The sequence below is a fragment of the Nomascus leucogenys genome, chromosome 2 (genome assembly GCF_006542625.1).
Source record: "Nomascus leucogenys isolate Asia chromosome 2, Asia_NLE_v1, whole genome shotgun sequence".
NCBI classification, from domain to species: Eukaryota; Metazoa; Chordata; class Mammalia; order Primates; family Hylobatidae; genus Nomascus; species Nomascus leucogenys.
Genome location: NC_044382.1, coordinates 47,992,027 through 48,015,110, shown reverse-complemented (window position 1 = coordinate 48,015,110; position 23,084 = coordinate 47,992,027). Strand labels below are relative to the sequence as shown.

Below are 23,084 nucleotides of genomic sequence, written 5' to 3'. Positions count from 1 at the left end.
AATTTTGACAAGGATGCCAAGACTATGAAATGGGAAAAGGATAGTTTTTGTTTTTGTTTTCCAACAAATGGTGCTGGGAAAACTGAATATTTGCATGCAAAAGAATAAAGCTGTGCCCTTACCTAATACCTTATACAAAAATTAACTCAAAATGGATCAAAGACCTAAATGTAGCCACTAAAACTATAAAACTCATAGAAGAAAACATAGAACAAAGCTTTCATGGCACTGGATTTGGCAGTGATTAGTTCACCAAAGGCACAGGCACCAGAAGAAATAATAGACAAATTAGACATCATGAAACTTTTAAAATTTTGTGCATCAAAAGCAATATCAACAGAGTAAAAAGGCAACCCACAGGAGAAAATATTTCCAAATCATATCTCTGATGTTACATATCCAGAATATATAGAGAACTCCTAAAACTCAAGAAACAAACAACCCAGTTCAAAAATGGGCAGAGCACATGCCAAAGAATGATACTGGACCCCTATCTTTCACCATATACAAAAATTAACTCCAGATGGATTAAAGATTTAAATGCAAGACCTCAAACTATAGAAATCGTTATCGCCTGTAATCCCAGCACTTTGGGAGGCTGAGGCGGGCAGATCACGAGGACAGGAGATCAAGACCATCCTAGCTAACACGGTGAAACCCCATCTCTACTAAAAAAAAGGAAAAAAAAATTAGCCGGGCATGGTGGTGGGCGCCTGTAGTCCCACCTACTAGGGAGGCTGAGGCAGGAGAATGGCATGAACCCGGGAGACAGAGCTTGCATTGAGCAGAGATCGTGCCACTGCACTCCAGCCTGGCGACAGGGTGAGACTAGTACTCAAAAAAAAAAAAAAAAAAAATTGTTATCAGGCCAGGTGTGGTGGCTCACACCTGTAATCCCAGCACTTTGGGAGGCCAAGGCAAGTGGATCACAAAGTCAACAGATCAAGACCATCCTGGCCAACATAGTGAAACCCCAACTCTACTAAAAATACAAAAATTAGCTGGGCGTGGTGGCACGCATCTGTAGTCCCAGCTACTTGGGAGGCTGAGGCAGGAGAATGGCTTAAACCCAGGAGGCGGAGGTTGCAGTGAGCCGAGATCAAACCACTGCACTCCAGCCTGGCAACAGAGCAAGACTCCGTCTCAAAAAAAAAAAAAAAGAAAGAAATCATTCTCGACATCAGCTTTGGCCAAGAATTTTTGGCTAAGTCAGCAAAAACAATTGCAACAAAAACAAAAATTGGTAGGAGGGACCTAATAAACTGAAGAGCTTCTACACAGCAAAAGAAACTATCAGCAGAATAAACAATCTACAGAGTGGGAGAAAATAGTCACAAACTACGCAGCTGACAAAGGCCTAATATCTAGAATCTATAAGGAACTTAAACAAATCAAGCAAAAAACAACCCCATTTAAAAAATGGGCAAAGGACATGAACAGACACTTCTCAAAAGAAGACATACAAGCAGCCAACAAATATATGAAAAAATGCTCATGATCACTAATCACCAGAGAAATGCAAATCAAAACCACAATGAAATACTATCTCACACCGGTCAGAATGGCTATTACTAAAAAGTCAAAAAATAACAGATGCTGGCAAGGCTGGTGAGAAAAGGCAACACTTATATACTGCTGGTGAGAATGTAAATTAGTTCAGCCGCTGTGAAAAAAGGTTTAAACGTTTCTCAAAGAACTTAAAATCAACCTACCATTTGACCCAGCAATCCATGAGTAGGCATATACCCAAAGGAAAATAAATCATTCTACCAAAAAGACACATGCACTCGCATGTTCATCGCTGCACTATTCACAACAGCAAAGACATGGAATCAACCTAGGTGCCCAGCAATGGTAGACTGGATAAAGGAAATGTGGTACATACACACCATGGGGTACTACGCAGCCATAGAAAAGAATGAAATCATGTCCCTTGCAACAACATGGATGCAGCTGGAGGCCATAATCCTAAGCTAATTGCTGCAGGAACAGAAAATCAAATACCACTCCTTCTCACTTATAAGTGGGAGCTAAACATTGAGCACACAGGGACATAAATATAGGAACAATAAACACCGTGGACTACTTGGTTGGGAGGAGTAGAGAGGGAAATGGGTTGAAAAAATACCTGTTGGGTACTATGCTTACTACCTGGGTGATGGGATCCATACCCCAAACCTCCACATCACACAGTATACCCATATAATGAACCTGCACATGTACCCTCAGTATCTAAAATAAAAGTTGAAATTTAAAAATTTTAAAAAGTTACCAATGCAAAAAAAAAGGGAAAAGGACTTGAGACATTTCTCCCAAGAAAATAAACAAATGGCCAGTAATAAGCACATGAAAAGATGCTCAACACCACTAATTACTAGGGAAATGCAAATCAAAACTACAATGAGACACCAGCCATTAGGATGGTTACACTAAAAAAAATACAGACAATAACAAGGGTCAGCCAGACTCAGGAGTCCACAACGGGGCCATGGTGCTAGAGACCATGCTGTTGTCATAGGTATGCTTTTGTACCTCTAGAAAAACAATCAGTTGCCATCCGAAGAAAAGACAGTGAGAATCAGAGTATTAAAGCTGGAAGGAACTTTAAGGAAGATCTGAATGGAAAGGGTCTGTAATTTAAAAAAACACTGGAAACACAGGAAGAGACAGAGCCTTGAGCTGAAGCTCCAGTACCGTGGCAGATTCAGGGGGAGCTGCTGTGGGCAGGGGACCCCTCCATTCCTCTTGTAGCACCCACATGTACCAAGTATCCTTCACCAGGTGTTCCTTGCTTGTAAGTAAGAAGGTTGAGTTGGACTCATTGTTTTAATAGCCTCTCTGACCTTATTTTTTTTATCTAAGGGACTTAGTGAGTTTGTGACCAAGGTCACAGCTTATTAATAATGTTAACTAGAACCTCAATCTTTTTCCTACTCCATTGCCTGAGTCTGTAAATAGATCACACATCAGCCAACTTCTAGTCCTCCAACCTAGGGCCAAGATTAGAAGGCTTCCTAGGCAAAGTGCTGGCAGCCATCTCTTCGCTACGGAGCCCTGAGAAGCCCATTTCCACCTGCATTCCCCCAAGGAGGCTAGAGGGAAGAATGGAGGCAGAGGTGGTAGCTGGTGCTGGCTGGCAAAGCCAGGCCTCTAAGCTCACCCACAAAATTGACTTACATTTTAACATTTATTGAGTTATAACATGGAAATGCAAATCGCAGGAACAGAGGGAGAAAGGGATCAGAACAGCACAGCAGGCCACGCACCACAGGGCTCACGCCGGCACTGGCCTGGCATCAAGGTGCTTCCGAGCCCCAATCCTGTCTGTGACTCAACCCCAACACAGAACCTGCCAACCAGCACACCTGGCAGAAGCCCAGCCTGGAGGAATCACAGCATACAGACCATGGTTAGTGGAAAGGGCCAAACACCCAAAAAGCCATCTCAGCAGACTTAAGAGACTGCTTAAAAAGAGAGAAGACTAGTGATTCTGGTGTAAGGGTCACCTTTTACGTGAAAATCAATAAGCAACATTTTATACCGTTTTTCAGTCAATGGACAACCCTGACCCTCTGCCATCCAGAGCAATCACATGGACCTCTTTCAAGCAGCCAAACCACCCCGGGGAAGGCTGGAGCAGACTCCTGCTCACCTCCCTCCCACGACCTGGCCATCAAGGCAGACCTGCCAGTGCCCCCCAGCCTCAGGAGCAGCTGGGCACCCTCAGAGCTTGGGCTGCCTTGTGCAGAAATAAGGGCGGAGTTCCAGGACGACCCATGCAAGGGAAGTCAGGGCAGGCTTCTGCACCCCCTACCTTTATTACATGATTTAAGAGGGTGAAAGAAAAAGACATGCAGTCATGTTTTACAAATAATAAATTTATTTCCAAATCCTGAATTATAACCAAATTACAATTCCCTTTAGGTCTTTTTTGCTGCTTTACACAAGGATTAAAAAAGACATAGCCACAGCCAAGTCACGCATACACCAAGTGTCCTGAGCCAGTTTATTTAGGTGCGATGGGTCCAGCCACCTCCCACTGCCCCGGCAGCATCTCGGATACTCTGCAGCCCAGCTCCCGCCATGCCACGCTCCTGCATGGAAGAATTCCACCTCCTCTGCCACAGAGTCTGGTCCAGCAGGAACTGCCCTGGGGGGCCATGATATGCACAGATGAAAGTCCTCAGATGAAAGGGCTTTGTCCGCAGCCTCAGGGCTCCCGCCAGAGGGCTCAGGACCCAATACCTGCTGCCATCCTCTCTAGGGACAGCCTCAGCTCACAGACCAAAGCGGGCTGGCGTGCGGCGAGGGGTCATGGGCTCCCCTTGTTCTTTCCGGCCTGGAGTGTAGATCTTCGTAGACCTGGAGACACAGCAGGAGAGATCAGGAAACACCGTGCCCTCACCCCCAGCAGGGAGGGCAGGAGGATGCAGAGCCGCAGGACTTACTGTTCCTAACCCATGGTGGGGAGCTCTGGGGCCGAGGGATCTTCCCGGCACATTCTCACTCCCCTGCTGTCCCCATGTTCGACTGGCGATGTAATCAAGGAAGCTCACTCATTCCAATATGCTTTAGATCGGATTTTAACAACTCCTCCCACAGTCCCTAGGGGAGCTACAAAAGCGGCTTCCCTCCACCTCACTGCCGCCACTCCAACTGTGTAGCAGCCTGCCTTTGTCCCCAGTGCCTGGGAGGCAACTCTAAATCCTTGGAATTTCCCAAGTGACTGGAGTGTCTACTATTCATGGGGGCCCCTCAGCCCTCGTTTGAGAGATTATGCTAATGAGGTGACACTTGGTGAACCCCTTGAGTTTATCCAACAACATGACTCAAGGCGGGCTGGCCTCTCTGCCCCGGGGTTAGCACTGGTGCTCTGAGGCTCCTCTGAGCCTCACCTCTGGGGAGGAGGGGGCACTGGAGGCTGAGCTCTACCACATGACAATGATTCAGTCATTCATGCCTAAGTAACAGAACCTCGATGATAAGAACTCTGGACACTGAAGTTCAGGTGAGCTTCCTGGATGGCAATAACCTGTCATACTGTCATGCATCAGTGTGCCACGGGGGGACGTGGTCCTGAGGACAAACGAGGCTTCGCATTTGAGACCCTCCTAGACCTTGCTCTATGCATCTCTCCTTTTGGCTGGTTCTAATTTGTACCTTTTTGGTATAATAAAGCTATAATGGTAAGTACAGCACTCTCTGGAGTTCTGGAAGTCATTCTAGCAAATATTGAACCTGCAGGGGTGCACAGGGATCCCCGGATTTGTAGAGGGTTGGCTGGAAGTAAGGATGGTGTCTACAACTGCAGCTGGCATCTGAAGTGAGGGCGGTCTCACGGAGGACTGTGCCTGCGACCTGTCAAGTCTGGCCTAACTCCAGGGACCAGCACAGACACAGAAGCCCAAGGCGCACTTCTCACCACTGCACTGTGGTTTCCAACCCCCTCGCTTGTGAGTAAAGCTGTGAGACCCGTCCTGCTACTCCAGGCTGCCTCAGGCCCTGAATCCCTAACAATGACCGGGAGTTGCAGGTATACTGTCGCTCCTTTAAAGCTGTCGGGAACTCCTCCCACACATCCATGTGACCACCCAATGCACAAGCAACTTCTGTCACCAGTTTGCCTTCACACATGCACCTTCCCATAAATCCTGACCCTGCATCGGGGCCTGGTCTCTGGCAGCCTCCTGGGATAGGTGCCACCCCAGCCAGAGTCCCAAGGCCGGAGCTCACCTGACACTGCCCAGGGGGCTGCGCTTCTCCTGCTCCTGCCGCCGGGCTCGCAGCTGCTCCTCGGCCAGTGCCATCTCCTCCTCCATGGCAGAGGCTTCCTCTTTGGCCCGACGACGGTTCTCCTATTGAAGAGGGACAGACCTGGCTGAGCCTACTGGGGACCACTAAGGAAGGAGGCCTCGTCGGCACCCAAGTCCCTGCCACAAACCAGGTGCTGCATCCACCAGGCCAGTGCTCCACATGGCTGCCTGCCCCAGTACCAAAGCTGCCTTCTCTTCTGCAGCTGAGGCCTGCTTTTTTCACTGACTCAAGATACTGGACAATCAGTCCTAACTCAGTCATCCCTCAGTCCAGGAAGTACTTACATTTCCTTCTTTTTTGAAAAATCAAGTTCAAAACTATGCCAGGAAGTACAGAAAAACAGGAAAGATGTTACCTGCTGGCTGCAACAGACAAGCATAAGATGCAGGGGAGCCCGGTGTGGGGAGCATTATGCTACGAAAAGGGGTAAGCCAAAGCCCAGCACCATTTTGCAACCCTAAATATGGATCTAGGCGATGGCCATCAACAGACGCTAAAACCTCAAGATGGAGGAGCAATGGAAACCTGTCAGGGAAGGGGCAGGCTGCCACCACTGGGGCCCCTCATCCATCCTCCCATCAGCAAAGCTGGGGCCACCAGACCTCACACGCCTCCTGAAGGCATCTAAGAGGAGGTTCACAGCGCCACATGCAGGCATCCCTGCCACACGCAGCTCAGCCGGGATCTAATCGAGCGGTTGGACTCATCACCAGCTTACAGCAAGTGCGCGAAACACAGGCACAGGTTAAGCACCACTGTGAGCAAGCAATGAGGCAAATACATCAGATGGACTATTCGACAGGACAAATGACCTGGCTGCTCCAATACATCAATATCATGAAAAAAAGCGTGGGGTGGAGCCTGTTCTAGAATGAAACAGTTAACACACATAAGCAGTTGCAATGCCTGGATCCTAATTCAAGCAAATCGACTGTAGGAAGTTATCTTTGAGATAAATGGAGAAATCCAAATGCAGACTGGAGACGTAGGTGACATTAAGTATTCATTTTTTTATGAGTGATAACGGCACAGAGGTTATATTTAAAATTTTAAGCCCTTTTAGTCAGAGACACATACTCAAGTATTTATGGATGAATAATATATGAGATAAGCTTTAAAATATTCCAGAAAAAAAAATGGATGTGTGTGGAGTGGGGTAGGAATAGTGAAATTGAACAAATGTTGACAACTATAGAGGCAAGGCAACAAATTCATGGTGGCCTGTTGTACTGTTTTTCCCACTTTCATGAATATTTGGACTTTTCAACAATGAGTTTTTTGGTTTTGTTTTTAAAGGCTCACCCTACCAAACAACTGGAGTGGGTGGTGGGGAATCAGACAGACCCAGCCTGCTGGATCACAGCCTTTATGTTTGCAGAGAGAAGTAAGTGGGTTGGATGACCACAAGTCTTCAACACCAAGTGGAGGGAACATCGACCCCACAGGCAAACAGCACCCCCGCGGAGAGCACAGAACCCTCACCTGCCGTGACTTGCCCGCCTGTTTCACGCTATAGAACATGGGGCCCAGCTCCGCCAGCCACTCCCCGTCCACAGCGGTCACGCACTGCATGTACTCCTGCGGGCAGAAGGGCAGGGAGGCGAGGGTCACAGGAGGGCCAATGTCCCTCCCAGAGTGGTTCCACAATTAGGAGCCACATGGGAAGGGCCCAATCCCTGACCCTGCAAGGCTCAAAAAAGGAAAGGAAAAATCCCAGATACTCCCATCCAAACTCCTCCACACTTGAGAAAATGCCCCCTAGTATCTAAGAGAAAAGGCCCAACCCCTCCGAAAATCCTTCTAATGACACCAAGAGGGGCTGCTCATCCCAAGCAGCAAGTGGGGAACAATCGTGCCCACGCGGCTGAGGTCACTGCAGTCTAGAGGTCAACCCTGTGCAGAGCTTCCCCAAGTCCCCAAATGAAAACCAACCTCACACGCCCCCGCAAAGCAATGCATGTGGCCTCAAGGCTCCCAGGCTAAAAGCTCATGCCAGAAGGCAGTGAAGGGTTTCAAAACCTGGCCAGACAGAGGGCCTGCGTTATGCAAGCGCCTTGGAAAAGACTCACCTTGGTGGTCATGACCAACTCGTGATACACTATGTAATCTGGGGTGTAGCCCATTCCAAAAAGGGAACTGGTGGGGTGCAAGTGGCAGGGCATCCCTGTGCGGATGTTCACGTACTCCCCGATTCCCTAGGGAGGAGACACAACAGGCAGCCACATCAGGAAAACACCACCCATTTGGACAGCGACCCCATCCCTTAACACTGTCTTGACACAGCCTTTGGGGGAAGCCCAGATCTGCAGAACCACACCAGGAGAAAGGAAGAACTTTGCCCTTATACAGGTATCAGGCTGGGAGGGGCCCACTGGGCCCCTGGGCTCACCTTGAGCTTGGCTGCTTGGTGGAAATAGGCAGCACAGATGCACTTCCTGACAATGTCCCAGTCAGTGCCACACGAGGCCAGGCTCATCCGCTGCTGCACCATGATGTCCTTGAGTTGAGCTCGCACCTCCCGGACCTAGGGCAGGACACGGAGACACCAGGAGGGAGCCCTCCTTCCCTCTCGACCCTCCCCTCATCCCAACATCCTGCTCATCCACCACCCTACCTTCCGCATGGCCTTAGCATGGATGAAATGATCGTTACACCAGATGGTGGAGTAATTATTGTTCTTCCACTGCAGGTAGACATTCAGGTAGGTCAAATGATCGCTCTCAGGAACAGCGAACTTCTCCCGGATTTGATCACTCTCCTCCTCTCGACCCTAGGAAGGGAAAAAGAACCTTCACTCTAAGTACAGGGGGGTCCAGGCCCACTGAGCACATCCCAGAGGTTCTAACACTACCACCTACCCACACATAGAACTTCAAACATGTCAATAGGTTGCCCTGACAATTTGAGAAAAATTAAAATAATTTTTAAAAAGGTCTACTGTAAAACATAAGGGCTCAAGAGCAACCATACTAGAAGATAAAACATGCTCTTGCAAATTTCCAAAGCATTCCCTGAGAACCACTGGCCCAGCCCTTCCTTCCCCTACCACAACCTGCTTAACCGAGAACAGCAAAATCATTCTTCAGAAACTCTGATTCCGCCCTCTGTTCCATTTCAGTAATACAGAGAGAAGCCATTCCCCTCCCCAACACTTCCTCGAGCCCTCCGGGGAGAGAGGGGAGCCGGCCGCTGCCCCACCTTGGGCCGGTAGAAGATGGCTGGGACCGAGAGCATGGAGACGATGAGCAGGATCTCGGAGCTGCAGCCCATGTCACAGGACACGATGAGCATCTTGGACAGGGCAGGGTCCAGCGGGAACTCCACCATCAGCCGCCCAGTAGAGGTCAGACCACCTAGAAGAGATGAGCAAACCCGGATATTTGACGGGACAGTAGAGGGAAGAAGGAAGTCAAGTACCAGCACCCATGAGGCTCCCGGGGCCGCCTCACCTGTGTTGTCCAGGGCCCCAAGGATCCAGAGCTGATACATAGAGTTGAGCATGTTGTCCTCCGGGGGCGGGTCCATGAAGTGGAACTGCAGCAGGTCCTGCACCCCGAGGGACTTGAGCAGCAGCACCACGTTGGCCAGGTTGGTCCTCTGGATCTCGGGCACCGTGGTGGTCAGGAGCTCATTCTTGTAGGCGCTCTGGGTGTAGAGCCTGCCAGGGAGAAGACACCATCCTCTCACCATAAGGAAACCCAACAGCAGCCAGTACAGATGAAATCCCACAGGGAGGGAGGAAATTCTCATTTCTTCTCCCCACCCACTACTTCAGTGAATCACTGACTTCCACCTATTCAGAACTCCAATCTGCCAATTTAGCCCTTCTTCTGGAGCCTCTTACATGTTTCATTTCTTTTTTTTTAGACAGAGTCTCACTCTGTCACCCAATCTCTGCCTCCCGGGTTCAAGCGATTCTCCTGCCTCAGCCTCCCGAGTAGCTGGGACTACAGGCACCTGCCACCACGCCCAGCTGATTTTTGTATTTTTAGTAGAGATGGGGTTTCACCATATTGGCCAGGCTGGTCTCAAACTCCTGACCTTGTGATCTGCCCGCCTTGGCCTCCCAAAGTGCCGGGATTACAGGCATGAGCCACCACGCCCAGCCATCTGTTTCATTTCTAGAACCAATGGGCCTGGGACTAGAATCATGGCTGGGTTTTATTTTCTTGATATTTTCCTATATTCACTAATGCTCTATAGTGAATACATTTTTTTTTTTTAATTGGAACAAAAAACGGGGAGAGAGCCAGGCAGAGTGGCTCACACCTATAATGCCAACAGTTTGGGAGGCCAAGACAGGAGAATCGCTTGAAGCCAGGAGTTCACAGTACCAGCCTGGGCAACATAGCAAGACCCCATCTCTACAAAATATGAACAAATTAGCCAGGTGTGGTGGTGCCTGCCTTCAATCTCAGCCCCTTGGGAGGCTGAGGTGGGAGGCTCACTTGAGTGCAGGAGATCAAGGCTGCAGTGAGCTGTGATTGCACCACCACACTCCAGCCTGGGTGACAGAGCAAGACTCTGTCTCTAATTGGAAAAAAAAAAAAAAAAAAAAAAAAGAAGGAAAACGGGGAAAGAGAACAATAGAATTAAAAAAGAACCGATGGCATCATTTGTCCAGACCTACCCTCTGAAGGGAGGCAGGCTGTAATTACCTGCATGTGTACCTACATCCATGTAGGTTGGCCTCAGACCTCAGAGATCCCTGGAAAGCCACTCCTTCCTTCCACTCAGTAGCATAGGATGAAAGGACTAACAAATGGCAGCCCTGCCAGCAGCTTCCAGCCTTGGGGACCAGCTCTAGGGCCAGCATCCTGCCCGCCCCCGCCCGGGCTCCACGCTCAGCAACCCCAGCGCTGCCCCGGAAAGCAGGCTAGCACAGGGCTCCTACCTGAAACACTGACCTGGGCCCGTCCTGCCAGCTCGCCCTGACCGCTGGTTGGCATTGGCCTGGCTAATGGGATAGATCTGCAGAGCATCCATGCCAATCCTGGGGTTGAAGACCTAGGAGGGGACGAAAAAGAGCTGACAATGGACAGAGTGAGGGGAAAGTGGAAGTAGGCCTGAGACAAAGGCAAGCCCGGTTGCTACACATGGCAGAGGAAGAGCCAGGAGCCTCTAGAAATGTTCTCATGAACACCTGAAGAACTCTTCCCCACAAACACCAGCTCTGTGAGCTCCACTGTTAAATCATCTACCTCATCGAGTATTACAAGGATTAAACGAACCAAGCACCGTGAGTCAATGTGAGCCTCCTAGCACCACCACCACTTCCACGTGCTCCCCGCATCCCAGGGCCAGGAGCGAGGCCCTGGCTTCCCACCCCGCAGCTAAGTTAGCTTCCGGTGAAGACCCAGGCCCTGCCTCCCGTGTCTTCTCTCACCTTTAATTTGCAATAACCAGAATCAATAACAAACATGATGCCATCAACAGTCAGAGACGTCTCGGCAATATTGGTGGCAACGATGCACTTCCGAACGCCATCTGGAGCCTAGAGCAGACATACAGGGAGGGAAAAATGAGTCCCTCGACACAGGAAAGGCTCCACGAGGGGGAAAAGCCTACCTCCTAGCCCACCCCCTGCCGGGACAGTCACATCCACACTCGCTTCCTTTAGGGAACTCCAGGAGTCACTCCTGGACATTCCTGCTGTCACACCTTCTGGAAGATTTTGGCCTGGAGGTCAGAAGGCAGCTGAGAGTAGATGGGCAGCACAGCCAGGGCAGGCGCATTCTCCAGTTCCTCCAGATGCTCCACAATCTGGTCTGAGGTAACCTGAGAGCCCAGGGAGGAGCTGTGAGACACTGGAACCCTAACCTCTCATATGCAGGACACACCCGCTCATCACAGTCGTGATTAAGGCACGCACCTCAATGTCCTCTTGGCCAGGCATGAAGATAAGGATGTCTCCAGGGGCCCCCGACAGGTGCACCTGCAAGGACTGCTTCACTGCAGCCTCCACGTAATCCTCCTGTGGGGTCTGCAACAGCAGTGGGGACACAGTCAGAGGGAGATACTAGAAGCGCAGGCAGGCATCCCCTGGGAGCCCTGTGGCCCAGGCACTGCTCTGGGCTGGAGCCATGGACTTTGAGGGCCACCACACCTCCACACGGGCCTGACTGCGAGACCTCTACAGGAGGGCACAGTGCCTCCCTGGGCCCTGTACTTCAGCTTCAAAGAAACAATGAAACAAAACCTCACCCAGAGCAGAGTCCTTTGTCCCCGAGTCCCAGAGCTGCAGGCTGCCCCATTTGCCCCATGGTCCCCAAGAAATCTTCTCCAACCCAGTCCCCTACCCACCCTCCACCCTCCAGCCGGCTTCTCATCAGAGAAGTGCATGGCATGGAAGGGTCAGTTCGTAACATGGTGGCCTCAATACCTTGCTGAAGAGGATGTCAACAGGGAAGGTACGACCAGGGATGTGGAAGATGGGGACATTCCCAAAAAAGGCAGCAAACTTCTCCGCATCCATTGTGGCTGATGTGACGATGAGCTTCAGGTCTGAGCGCCGAGCCACTACCTGAGAGAAGAGGCGGCTCGGAGGCCCCCGTGGTGGGGACCCTTGGCTCCTGTCCCCCAGTCCCATCAGCACCACCCCCGAGGAAACAGAAGCTAAAGCTGACAAATGGGCCTATTCGATTCTTACCAATCCTGAAGACTGAAGCAATGGAGCCACTGCCCAGAAAATCCCAAGCCACCCTCAGTGGAGCAAGAACAGCATAAACTACAACCCGAGTCTGAACTGCAACCAGAGGCCTCAGGAAACTCTAGCCTGCCAGAGACCCCCTCAGCCCACCTGGAGCACCGCACTAGCTACTGGTGGTGCGCTGGTCAACACCCCACACACAGAGAGACCAAACCACACAGCCCTCACCTCCCGGAGCAGCCCAAAGAGCACGTCAGTGTTGAGGGAGCGCTCGTGGGCCTCGTCCATGATGATGGCACTGTAGTGATCCAGGTCGGCTTCCCGGAGGGACTCTCGGAGCAGGATCCCGTCAGTCATGTATTTGATCAAGGTGTTCTCTGAAGTGCAGTCTTCAAAGCGGATGGCATAGCCCACCTGGAGGTCAGAGAGATGGCTCAGATGCCCTGGCCACTGGCTCACCACCAACACACCCCATACTGGGGTCCGAGTCTTAGCAGATCACACCCTTTAGCAAGAATGGGTGGAAGCTACTAGGGAATAACTACATGGCTCAGCCCCCACACCCACTCACCTCCTCGCCAAGGTTTCCCCCCATCTCTTCACTGACTCTCTTGGCCACTGACATGGCAGCTACACGCCGGGGCTGGGTACATCCAATCATCCCATAGTCCGTGTAACCATCTTCATGCAGGTACTGTGTCAGCTGAGTGGTCTTACCACTCCCTGTCTCCCCAACCACGATCACGATGCTGTTGTCTCTACAAGGACAAGCAGGCAAAGGACTTATCAGCCGAAGTGGAAGGCCAACGCCCAGCCTCCGAAAAGACTCCGCTACCTCCTATCCCCATGACTAGCTATCCAGGGAGCATGCCGGTTTAGAAGGGAGAATTTCACTGGGAAAACAGCCTCTTACTGAGATACCACCTGAAACATCTGGAATACGGTGAGGTTTAAACAGGTGAGCTAAAACAAAATGGTGCCATCCCGTTACTTTGTGCAGTGTACCCCAGGCATGAGGTCAGAGGAAAAAATTATTTCCCTTCTCCATTGGGTGCAATGCACAAAAGAAAAAGAGCTCCTGGGTAAACATGGGAGACCAAGGGCACCCCTAATTTGACACTAGATTCTTGGGCCCCGGGTGAAGTTACCTGATAATAGTGAGCAGCTCCTGCTGCACTGCGAAGATGGGCAGGTACTGCCTCTGCTCCAGGATGGACTTCTTCTTTGCAAATTCACTGCTGGCTTCGCTCTTTTTCTTCATATGATCTGCAAACTTCTGCTCTGTCCTAGGAACACACAGCAGCCTAAACACCCTGGATGGTGCCCCATGCTGTCCTTCCTGATTGGGTTACTGCCCTCCTTCCTACGCTCAGGAATGAGGACTTCGGCAAGAGTCTGAGACACCAAAGCAGCCAGGGAATCTGAGATGGTTCTAATCGGCCTCAGGACTGAAACTGCTACGTGAGAATCCATCATCCACAACACACTCAACACCACAGGGTCCAACAGAGCTGAACATGGATCGGAGGAGTTACAGATCACCATGCTAGCAAACCCTCTAACCAAAACAGAGTGAGCAGAAGAGGAGTGGAAATCAATCTCCAGGTCACTAACTTGTAGAAAATACCCTCGGGCAATTTCAGCACAACACCTAAAGGGCTAAAATAGCCACACAGGCCTTGTGAGGAGGTAAGGGTGCAGAGCACGGGACGTGGGTCAAACTTCCTCCCTCCTCTTGGCAGGACAGCAGGAAAGCATAGTCTGTAAGGTTTTGTTTTCAAAGAACTGTGAAAACAGCCCCACTAAACAGTAACTGGCAACCTCTACTGAAAGCTCTCAATGTCTGACACATGTACACACCCGAGACGCAGAGCACTGTCACTTCCTCAAGGCTGCCCGGCAAGAAGACACCAGTTCAGTGCTCCACACTGTCTACACACCCCTCCCCAACCCCTTCCCCAGAGACTTCCTGTCTGATCTGCCGCCCCATGCTCTGCTGAGCTTCCTATTTCTAATTTCACCCAGTCCCTCCTGGTCACCCAATAACTAATACCTGAGGAATTAAGTTAACTAGAGATGAATAAGGGCTGATCAATAGTACCAACTTCTCGTATGGACATTTCACACAGGATTGGAGAGAATTATTAACTCAGATGACCGTTCAGTAGAACGTGAGGGCATTTGAAGGATGAGGATCTTGAGGGACAGATAAGTCCAGCCACCTGCCCAATGCAGGAATCCCAACTCAGCATCTGCTTAGATGCCTCTATGAACAGAGAAGTCACTGGCCAATAAGATAACCCTTTCTATTTTGGAATCTCTTTTAAAAATAGTTCTTATAGTGAACTGAAACCTAAGGGACTAAAACCCAGCTGCCCATGCTGAACACATGGGAGGCACTTCAGCAGAGTGGCTCTGATGTGAGACGGCCTGGGTCTGATCCTAACTCCCTCACTGACGAGCTGGGTGACCTCAGACAAGTTACTTAACCTCCCTGGGCCTCCTTCCTCTCACAACACCAGCACCAGAGGAAGCAGTGGGGGGAGCAGGAATCACATATAGGAAAAGTGGAAGACAGTGAAGAGATCAGGAGGAAGGGACCGGAGAGAGCGGAAGACGCAGAGAGGTATGTAAGAGTCTCCCACTCAGGAGCCACAAGGTCAATGGGTTCTGCCGCGACTGCCCACGGACCCCCCATCTTTGGAGCAAGGCTGATCCGCTGTTGGCAGAGGCTGCCTACCTGTAGTCCACCTTCCCATCCTCCGTCACAGCTTTATCTGGCTCTTCCTCCTTCTTGACGCCCATTATATCTCCCAGTTTGGTCCCAGCCAGTTCCCAGTGTTTGTGCTGAGCCTGAAAAGGAAAAAAGTCAGCCTGCTCCATCCTGCCACATGACTGTGGGCAATGGAAAATCAATCCCAGGGGGATAGCAAGCTTCACCCCGCAGGTGGTAAACTCCCCCAGGGCGCTGGTGGCACCGAGCCATGCATTCCAATCCTCAAGCCTCCAGCTCTCCCAACACCAGGCCCCGCAGCTGTCGGGACTAAGGACTTGACAGAGGGGACTCCTACCTTCTATCTGTGGGCCTAGTAAGACTTTTGAAAAGAAGAAAAAAGAAAAAAATATGCATAAACTTCCCAGCCCCGGTGACAAGAAACCAACCTTCTTGCGCTCCTTCTGCTCCCTGTGCTTCCGCACTGTTTGGCTGCCTTTCCGAGCAATGATGGCCAGGTCAGAAGTGGCGTCCTTCACTGGAATCACCGGCTCCGGCTGCAGCAGTGGGGAGAAAGAGCAATGCCCATTAAAATCAGGAAGAAGGCCATTTTCATAAGAGTCCTACCTGTAAAAGGGACTGCTACCCTCTCACGGTACAGTGCTATTTTCTCCCTTCTCTTCTTTCTGTCTCCACATCAGGCCTTTTTTTTTTTTGAGACAGAGTCTCGCTCTGTCACCCAGACTGGAGTGTAGTGGTGTGATCTCTGCTCACTGCAGCTGCTGCCTCCCAGGTTCAAGCAATTCTTGTGCGTCAGCCTCCCGAGTAGCTGAAACTACAGGTGCCTGCCACCATGCCCGGCTAATTTTTGTACTTTTGAGACGGGGATTCATTATATTGCCCAGGCTGGCCTTGAACTCCTGGTCTCCAATGATCCACCCGCCTCAGCCTCCCAAAGTGCCGGGATGACAGGCATGAGCCACTGCACCTGGCCCACATCAGGTCTCTCTGAGCTGTCTTGTCCCTAGCCACAGAGGAGCCTCACCTGCTTGGTGAAGACAATGCGCCCATCCAGAAAGGGAGGCACCAGATTGTGCACCATCAGATGCACCTTGGCCGCGTTGTCCTCTTCAAAGTCCTCATCCACCTCCAGCCGATGGACCACCCCACTGGTGAGCATGCGGTTTGTCTCCCAGCGCTCGTTATCCTGTGAGGACACAATGGGAGCCACACTCAAATTTCCACCCCAAAGGTCGTCCTGAAAGGTTATGAGGTTAAGTCCACACATCAAGTCCTGACAGAAGGCCACTGGTAGCTGCAAAGATGTCACAGGCTTCTACCCACAGCTCCAAAGACAGAAGAGGTGCTGATCCCAAATCACCTGCAGGACTTTGTTCCAAGCAGCAGCACCTTTCATCTAAATCAGAACCTCTAGATGGACACACAAATGGTAAGTGTCCCTAGCCCACATCAGAGACACAAAGAACACAGACCACAGAGGCAGGTCCCAGTGCATCTGTTCCCATCAACAGTACTTCCCCTCAAGGAAGTACTGCAAAAGAGAGAAGTACGAGCCGGGGCTTTCCTTAAGCTACTAAAAGGCTCATCACCCACTCCTCTTCCACCTCCAGAGGATCTGGGCTTCTTGGCAATCAGGGGACAAGCTGTGCTGCCCTCACTTGGGCATAACCTGCTGTTTCCCCACGTGCTCTACCTCCAGCTCTGAATCTGCTCCAACTTCTGCAGGCAGCCTCACCTCATTGATCTGTCTCCGCTGAGCTGAAATGCGCTTCTGCTTCTGTTTATGCAGGTGCTGCTCCCGCCTCCTCACGTAGTCCTCGGAGGAGTAGGCCAGCGGGTTGTGGAACTCGTCATAGCCCTCGTCCATCATGTACCAATCCCGATCGGCTTGCTGCAGGGCAGGAGGCGAAGCAAGGGAGTGAGGGACAGATGAAGTTTATGCACGAGACATGGCCAACAGAGGAGGGGATGCTCGGTAGGAAGTCACTACTGCAGTGGAGCTACCCTTGTGAGGCGTGCAGGAGAGGCCTTCCTACAGTCACGTGCCATCTGGAGGAGAACCACACTGGGAGACTACACAGGACTGGAGGGCAGCCCGTCACGACAGCACTTCTTAGATTTGCCACATGGTGGCACCAACACATAACAGAACAGTTAGGTCAGCCTGCTGCAGTGAGCGACAGGGTTCACCATGCCACCTATGCCTCTGCAAAGAGACTCCAGAGTGCTGGGGCTAAACAGGGCTCAGGTGTACCTTCATCAAAGCTAGAGGGTCACCCATCTACGGACGGCCACCAGCCTCGATCAGCCCCTCAGAGGTATAAAGCTTTACCCTCTGGTCATCCTCCCACTGCTGCCGCTCCTCCTCCGTGTCAAATGAAATTCCTTCTTCGCCCTCCTCACGTCTTCCTGGAGGAGCACAGGGAGCAGGTCAGTCCATGCCCTGGCCTATCCCCAGTGGCCCCAGACAGATCTGCAGGGCCATGCAGCTCCAGAAGGGCAGCCCCTGCTCATCCTCACTAGGGCAAGCAAGCCTGCTCTTCTCCCTCCTGCCCCACAGGCCTCACCTCGGCCCCTGGACAGACGCGGGGTGGACCCCAAGTGTCTTCTGTCATCGGCCCACTCGTTGTATTTGTAGGAGGGAGTTGGCAGAGGCGTGTCATCTGAGTACTTGCCCCTCACAGACCTGGGAACAGCAGCACCAGCATCACAAAACTGTCACTGAGCTAAGCCACATCCTCCTGGCCACCATCTGCTCTCCCTGCTGAGGCTCCTTACCGCCCACCCAACGAAACTGGGCTGCTCTGCCCCGAACATCACCTGTCTCGATCTCGAGTAGACAGCCGATGGCTCCGCTCAGAATCCCGATAGGAAGGCGTCGGAGAGGGCGATTCCCACTGTGAGCGCCTTGAGGAGCCATAGCCACTGTCCTCTTCCTCCCAGGTAGATCTTGAAGGGGTGGCTGCATCTGGGGCCACAAAAGACACATCCACAGGAAACATCTCACTTAACCATGACATGGCTCTAGAACCAGTTGCCAAAAGTCAATTCCCCAAATTTACTCCTTTTACTATTTCTAAACCTTGTATGTATCTATAATGGTTAAGATCGGGTTTGACAGTTTTTAAAGATATCTCAATTTTTAATGGTCCAGGATATATTTTTCCTTTTTTTTTTTTTTTTTTTTTTTTTTGAGATGAAGTCTTGCTCTGTCGCCCAGGCTAGAGTGCAGTGGTGTGATCTTGGCTCACTGCAATCTCCGCCTCCCGGGTACAAGTGATTCTCCTGCCTCGGCCTCCCAAATAGCTGGGATTATAGGTACCTGCCACCACCCCAGGCTAATTTTTGTATTTTTAGTAGGGATGGGGTTTCACCATGTTGGCCAGGCTGGTCTCGAACTCCTGACCTCAATATCTGCCTGCCTCAAGCCTCCCAAAGTGCTGGGATTACAGGTATGAGCCACTGCACCTAGCCAATGGTCCAGTTTTCATTCTGTGTTTATGACAACATTTTAAGGGACATTTACTTTATCTCTACAAACACACCCCTCTTGGATATAAATAGTTCTTTTTAATAAACACTTCTACCTCCAGCTCCCTATTCTTTCCTGCCATTTGGAAAACTGGCCATTCAGCAAACCAGCCCCTCACCTTATGGGAGCATATCCACCCCAAATGCAGAGCTGTGTCCACCTGACTCAGAACCAACTATCCCAAGATGTTCATGGTAGAATCGGGAATTCTGACTCAAGGCCTCAGCAATCTCACTGAAGACGAGAGTTTCTCACTCTGCCTTTTATATACTTGAATCCTCACAAGCCACCAAAACAGTGAGTCTACCTTTAGGTCGATGTCGTGGGCTCTCGGGTTCATTTCTTCTGCTGCTACGCTCTGACCCTCCATCTCGCTCCGATCTGCTGCTGTGCCTACTTCTATCCCGCTCATCTATGAAGAGTCACACAAAGCTTAAAAACATGCATCCCATCCTAAGGTAAACCCATCTTCACCCTAGAGAAAGGGCAGGCTGCCCACTCACTCACAGGTGCAACCTGCACTGCTCAAATGTGATCCGTGGACTCCTGAAACTGCCCATTCTCCCAAGGGGGAAAAATAGTTACTGCCTAGAAAGTTTCGAACCCACAGTAACAGTTATTTTCCAGCAAGAATTCAAAAAATACTAGTGCGAGTTTACAGTGAATCATTTTTCTTAATAGTTACAATTCTATCAGCTATAAAACTTAATACTGAGCAAGGACAGCATTGGATTTTTTTGTCTAGCTTTGTCCCATAGCACTGTCCTTTCTCTATCACCAGTACTATTAGAAACGCTGGTCTCTTATACATATTTACCCATTATCTCCTTTATCATCAATTTTGATAATAAAACGAAGACCACACACTCAAGGAGAGCAGCTATGTTACAGGCAACAGCTCTTTTCTTAAACTACTATTCCCAATCCCAACAGGGTCAAAACCACTCAGGCGGACATCATGCAAATAGGACTCCCTAACAAATGGGTGTTGCAAAAACTCCTGCAACAAGAAAAAGGCTGACATGTTTATTCAAATGCTAATGGACAATAGGAACTGTGCTGGACAGTTTACCTCTGTCCCTCTTGCGGTCATAGTCTCGATCCCGCGATTTCTCCTTCTTCCAATCCTTTTCTTCTTTGGACGAGGCATAGACACCATGTTCCCGCCGCTCCCGCTCTCTCTGCCGACTGCGTTCCCAAAACTCTTCGCTCACACCACCTGGATGGGATGGAGTCTCTACCCGAGCAGATCGATAATGTCTGAAACAGGGAGAGCAACTGGTAAAGGCCCCTCCATAGGAGAAAAACTCTGCCCAAAACCTTTGGCTGTCCAAACAAGTGATCTGTCCTTTTCCACTTTCTCTCCCTGGGACAGCAGGCTCACATATGGCAACAACCCAAGGCATTTCTAACCTCTACCATCTAGTCTTTAGTCACCTTTGTTTTTCCCCACAAATTCCTACCTACCTTCAATATTACACAATAATAATAAAATCATAAAGCTCTAAATCTCCAACAGGAAAACTGAGAGATAAACATGAGATGTTATTTTCCAGCCTCCATTCGCTTCCCTCTGGGCTAACCCATCCTAAGGCCATTACCTGTCTTTCCGGGTATTTCGGCCAGCTTGGTCACCGCCCTCTTCCTCAGCATCCTTCTGGTCATCCTTGCTCTCTTCCCAGTCCTTGTAGGAGGAGATTTTGGACTTCTTCTTGTCCTCCCCATCGTCCTTCTCCTCTCGCTCTCTCCGTTTCAGGGAAGCTAGCAAGTCCAGTCCTAGTAATGAAGGGCGGGGAGCAGGGGCCTTGAAGACATGCTGCTCGCTGGCCGCACTTTTGGTCTTGCAAATAAGACCGCCAACCTGACAGTCCAGATCAGTGCCTTCCAATCGATGGATCGAGGCATCCTCACTGGTGTCCCCCATCACAGGATCTGGGATTTCTCTGGAAGGAAGGCAAACCATTTGGTACTAGAGAAGGCTCAGCTCCACTATATCCCAGAATAAATGCAGTTATGGTTATATTTAGGTGATTAACCTTCCCCATCTACCCCTAAGACCAGGACTACTTTTGCTGCCTCTAAGATCTTTCCATCAAGTCACTGACAATCTCCAAATGTCCTTCTATTCCAACCCCCAATAAACACCAAAATAGATACACACACACACACACACACACACACCATACATTCCTCCCCACCCCCTACAAAGATCCAAGAGGCAATAAAAGGCCTCACTAAGGGACACTTTCTAGAGCGTGATGTCAGCTGTAACAGGGGTGTAGGGAAAACACCACTAAATTTGAGTCAGAAACCTCAATTAGAAACCAGGCTCTTGACACTTTCTACCTGTATGATGGTAAGCAAATAACTTGATCTTTGTTTAGCCATAATTTCATATCTATTAAATGGAAGTAATTTTTACCTTATGTAATCCATGAAGCTATTGTGAGAATCAAACAAAGAGTATGTGAAACCATAAAGAGTAACTCTTTATGTAACCATAAGAGTTAACATAAATGTAACTGCTACATTATATTATTTGCTATCCTCCTATATACTGTTGGTCCCTCACCCATTTTTTACATGAGTTCTACCTCTTCCTCTCTTTAAACAACAGGTACAGCAGCATAGAGATGGGGCAGAAGGCTACCATCCATGTTCTCCATACTTTAGTGGCTTTTCTTCCCCTAGCTGCGTTTTACAGAAAACAATTTACTCACAGCAGCCAAAATCAGTGTAATAACAGTCCATGTTCACCAAAAATATTTATGAGAAACACCAGGTTAGGAAAAGGTGTTAATGATAAGTATTTAAGTGGCTACAAGACTTCTGGCACTCAAGTTGGAACAAGCTCCTCTTTACCTCTCACTACACATCTGCCACTCATCAACATATACCAGTTCTGGGTGCTTGGATAATTCTTCTCATTCCAACAAGTTAGCAAAGCAAAGGAGATGCCACCAGAATCCAAAACTGTTTACCAAACTCTAATTAAATGCACAGCTCTATAGAGTATTGCCAAACAGACTGGACACATAATATTACTGCAGAAACAAGAGTTACATTTTGAAAATGCCATCAGGCAGAACAGAAAAAAGAAAGCTGCATATTGGTGACATCCGTATGCATGTGAGGAAATCCACACAAGAAGGTAAAGATATACAGGCTCTGCTCAATAGTTGTCTAAACTAGGAAATGTACCCTGGACTGCCATTCTATGCAGGTTAGAGAACACTGGATGTGTTGTTGACTGCTGTAGCTCTGTCTAGCAAAATAAGCGTTTGATAAATTAAAAAATGAACTAATTTAAACTTATTAAAGGAGGACAGGAACCCAAACATTTCTGGAGACAGCAAGGGAAGATTCCAGCAACACAGGACAAGGAGTCAGCCATAGAGGACTTAATTAGCTGCTGAGAAGAACAAATAAGGAGCTAAAGAGCAAGATTCTTGAGAAGGATTAATGGCAAAGAAACTACAAGGCGTACGAGAAAGCCAGGGAAGAAAGAACCTGGATTCACTCATTCAACAATTATTCACTGAGGGCGTCCCTGAGCCAATTGCTGTTCTCGGCGATAGCAACAGAGAACAAGACAAAAATCCCCGCCCACCTGGAGCTGACATTCTAGTAGAAGAGATCGCCCACCAGATTGCCTGGTATAAATAATACCGTGAGAGAGCAGAGGAAGGCACAAGGAGTCCTACTCGGGCTCGGTGACAGTCTGGGGTGGGTTAAAGCGGAGGCCTGGGAGAGGGAGCAAAGCCACTCCAGGCAGCATCCCTGGATCTCAGCGAGGCCGCTCCAGGCAATGGGATTTGACCAGAGCAAGGAGGAAGGCCAAGGCGGGCAGGACGGATGCAGCATCCCTGAGGTGAGTAAGGCAAGGTGGGTGACAGGGACGACAGAGGAACTCCCCAAACTGGGGCCCGGACCTGAGCAGGATCCGCCGCCTGGAGCCGCCATGATTATAGAAGGGCAGGCCAGGAAGGAAGAAGGGACTCTCACCTCACCAAGCGCGACTCTTGGGACCCTTTTGTCCCGGATTCTGGGGCGCCGGCGCTGCCGCCCCTCGCTCAGACAGGCTCAAGGAGCCAAAATCCACACCTTGAAAGCGGCCATTATTGTCCCTTAATACCTTGCGCGGCCCCCTCTATCCGCCCAAAGCTACCATAGAGAGCAGCCTGGAACACGCCGATTCCTGGATCCAAGTGTGGAACCGAACGCGAACAGGCTCTCAAGGCCTCCTCTGGGGCCCTGATCAGAGACACTTCCGAGTCTCCTTGTGACCAATCACTCTTAGTCCAAGAGACTACATCCCGCCTCTAGTCTGGGGTCAGGAAAAAGAGGGGAAAAAG

The 23,084-nt window shown here is 50.0% G+C and overlaps 2 protein-coding genes across 3 annotated transcripts in view; one reads left to right on the top strand and one right to left on the bottom strand.

Moving 5' to 3' along the window:
• Positions 1–3,857: 3,857 nt before the first annotated feature.
• DHX38 (DEAH-box helicase 38) lies at positions 3,858–23,071 on the bottom strand. 2 transcript variants are annotated; one of them, XM_003262957.3, is made up of 27 exons: positions 22,735–23,071; positions 20,331–20,672; positions 19,802–19,989; positions 19,037–19,141; positions 18,018–18,165; positions 17,765–17,883; positions 17,530–17,606; positions 16,933–17,088; positions 16,222–16,383; positions 15,626–15,733; positions 15,204–15,316; positions 13,612–13,749; positions 13,035–13,221; positions 12,692–12,877; positions 12,197–12,337; positions 11,687–11,797; positions 11,476–11,592; positions 11,201–11,308; positions 10,709–10,821; positions 9,264–9,472; positions 9,013–9,167; positions 8,429–8,584; positions 8,204–8,338; positions 7,884–8,009; positions 7,297–7,392; positions 5,734–5,855; positions 3,858–4,362 (listed from the first exon to the last, which is right to left on the bottom strand). In XM_003262957.3, exons 2-27 carry the CDS (start codon positions 20,651–20,653, stop codon positions 4,278–4,280), a joined length of 3,684 nt encoding a protein of 1,227 aa, XP_003263005.2. In that variant the 5' UTR covers positions 20,654–20,672; positions 22,735–23,071; the 3' UTR covers positions 3,858–4,277. The 2 variants fall into 2 exon arrangements, with proteins under 2 accessions (XP_003263005.2, XP_030685603.1); XM_030829743.1 differs by lacking the exon at positions 7,884–8,009.
• TXNL4B (thioredoxin like 4B) overlaps positions 22,353–23,084 on the top strand; it is a 66,479-nt gene continuing 65,747 nt past the window's right edge. Inside the window, exon 1 of the mRNA XM_003262960.4 lies at positions 22,353–22,600. The gene's annotated coding sequence lies outside the window, so the exon portion shown is untranslated. The remainder of the gene's footprint in view (positions 22,601–23,084) is intronic.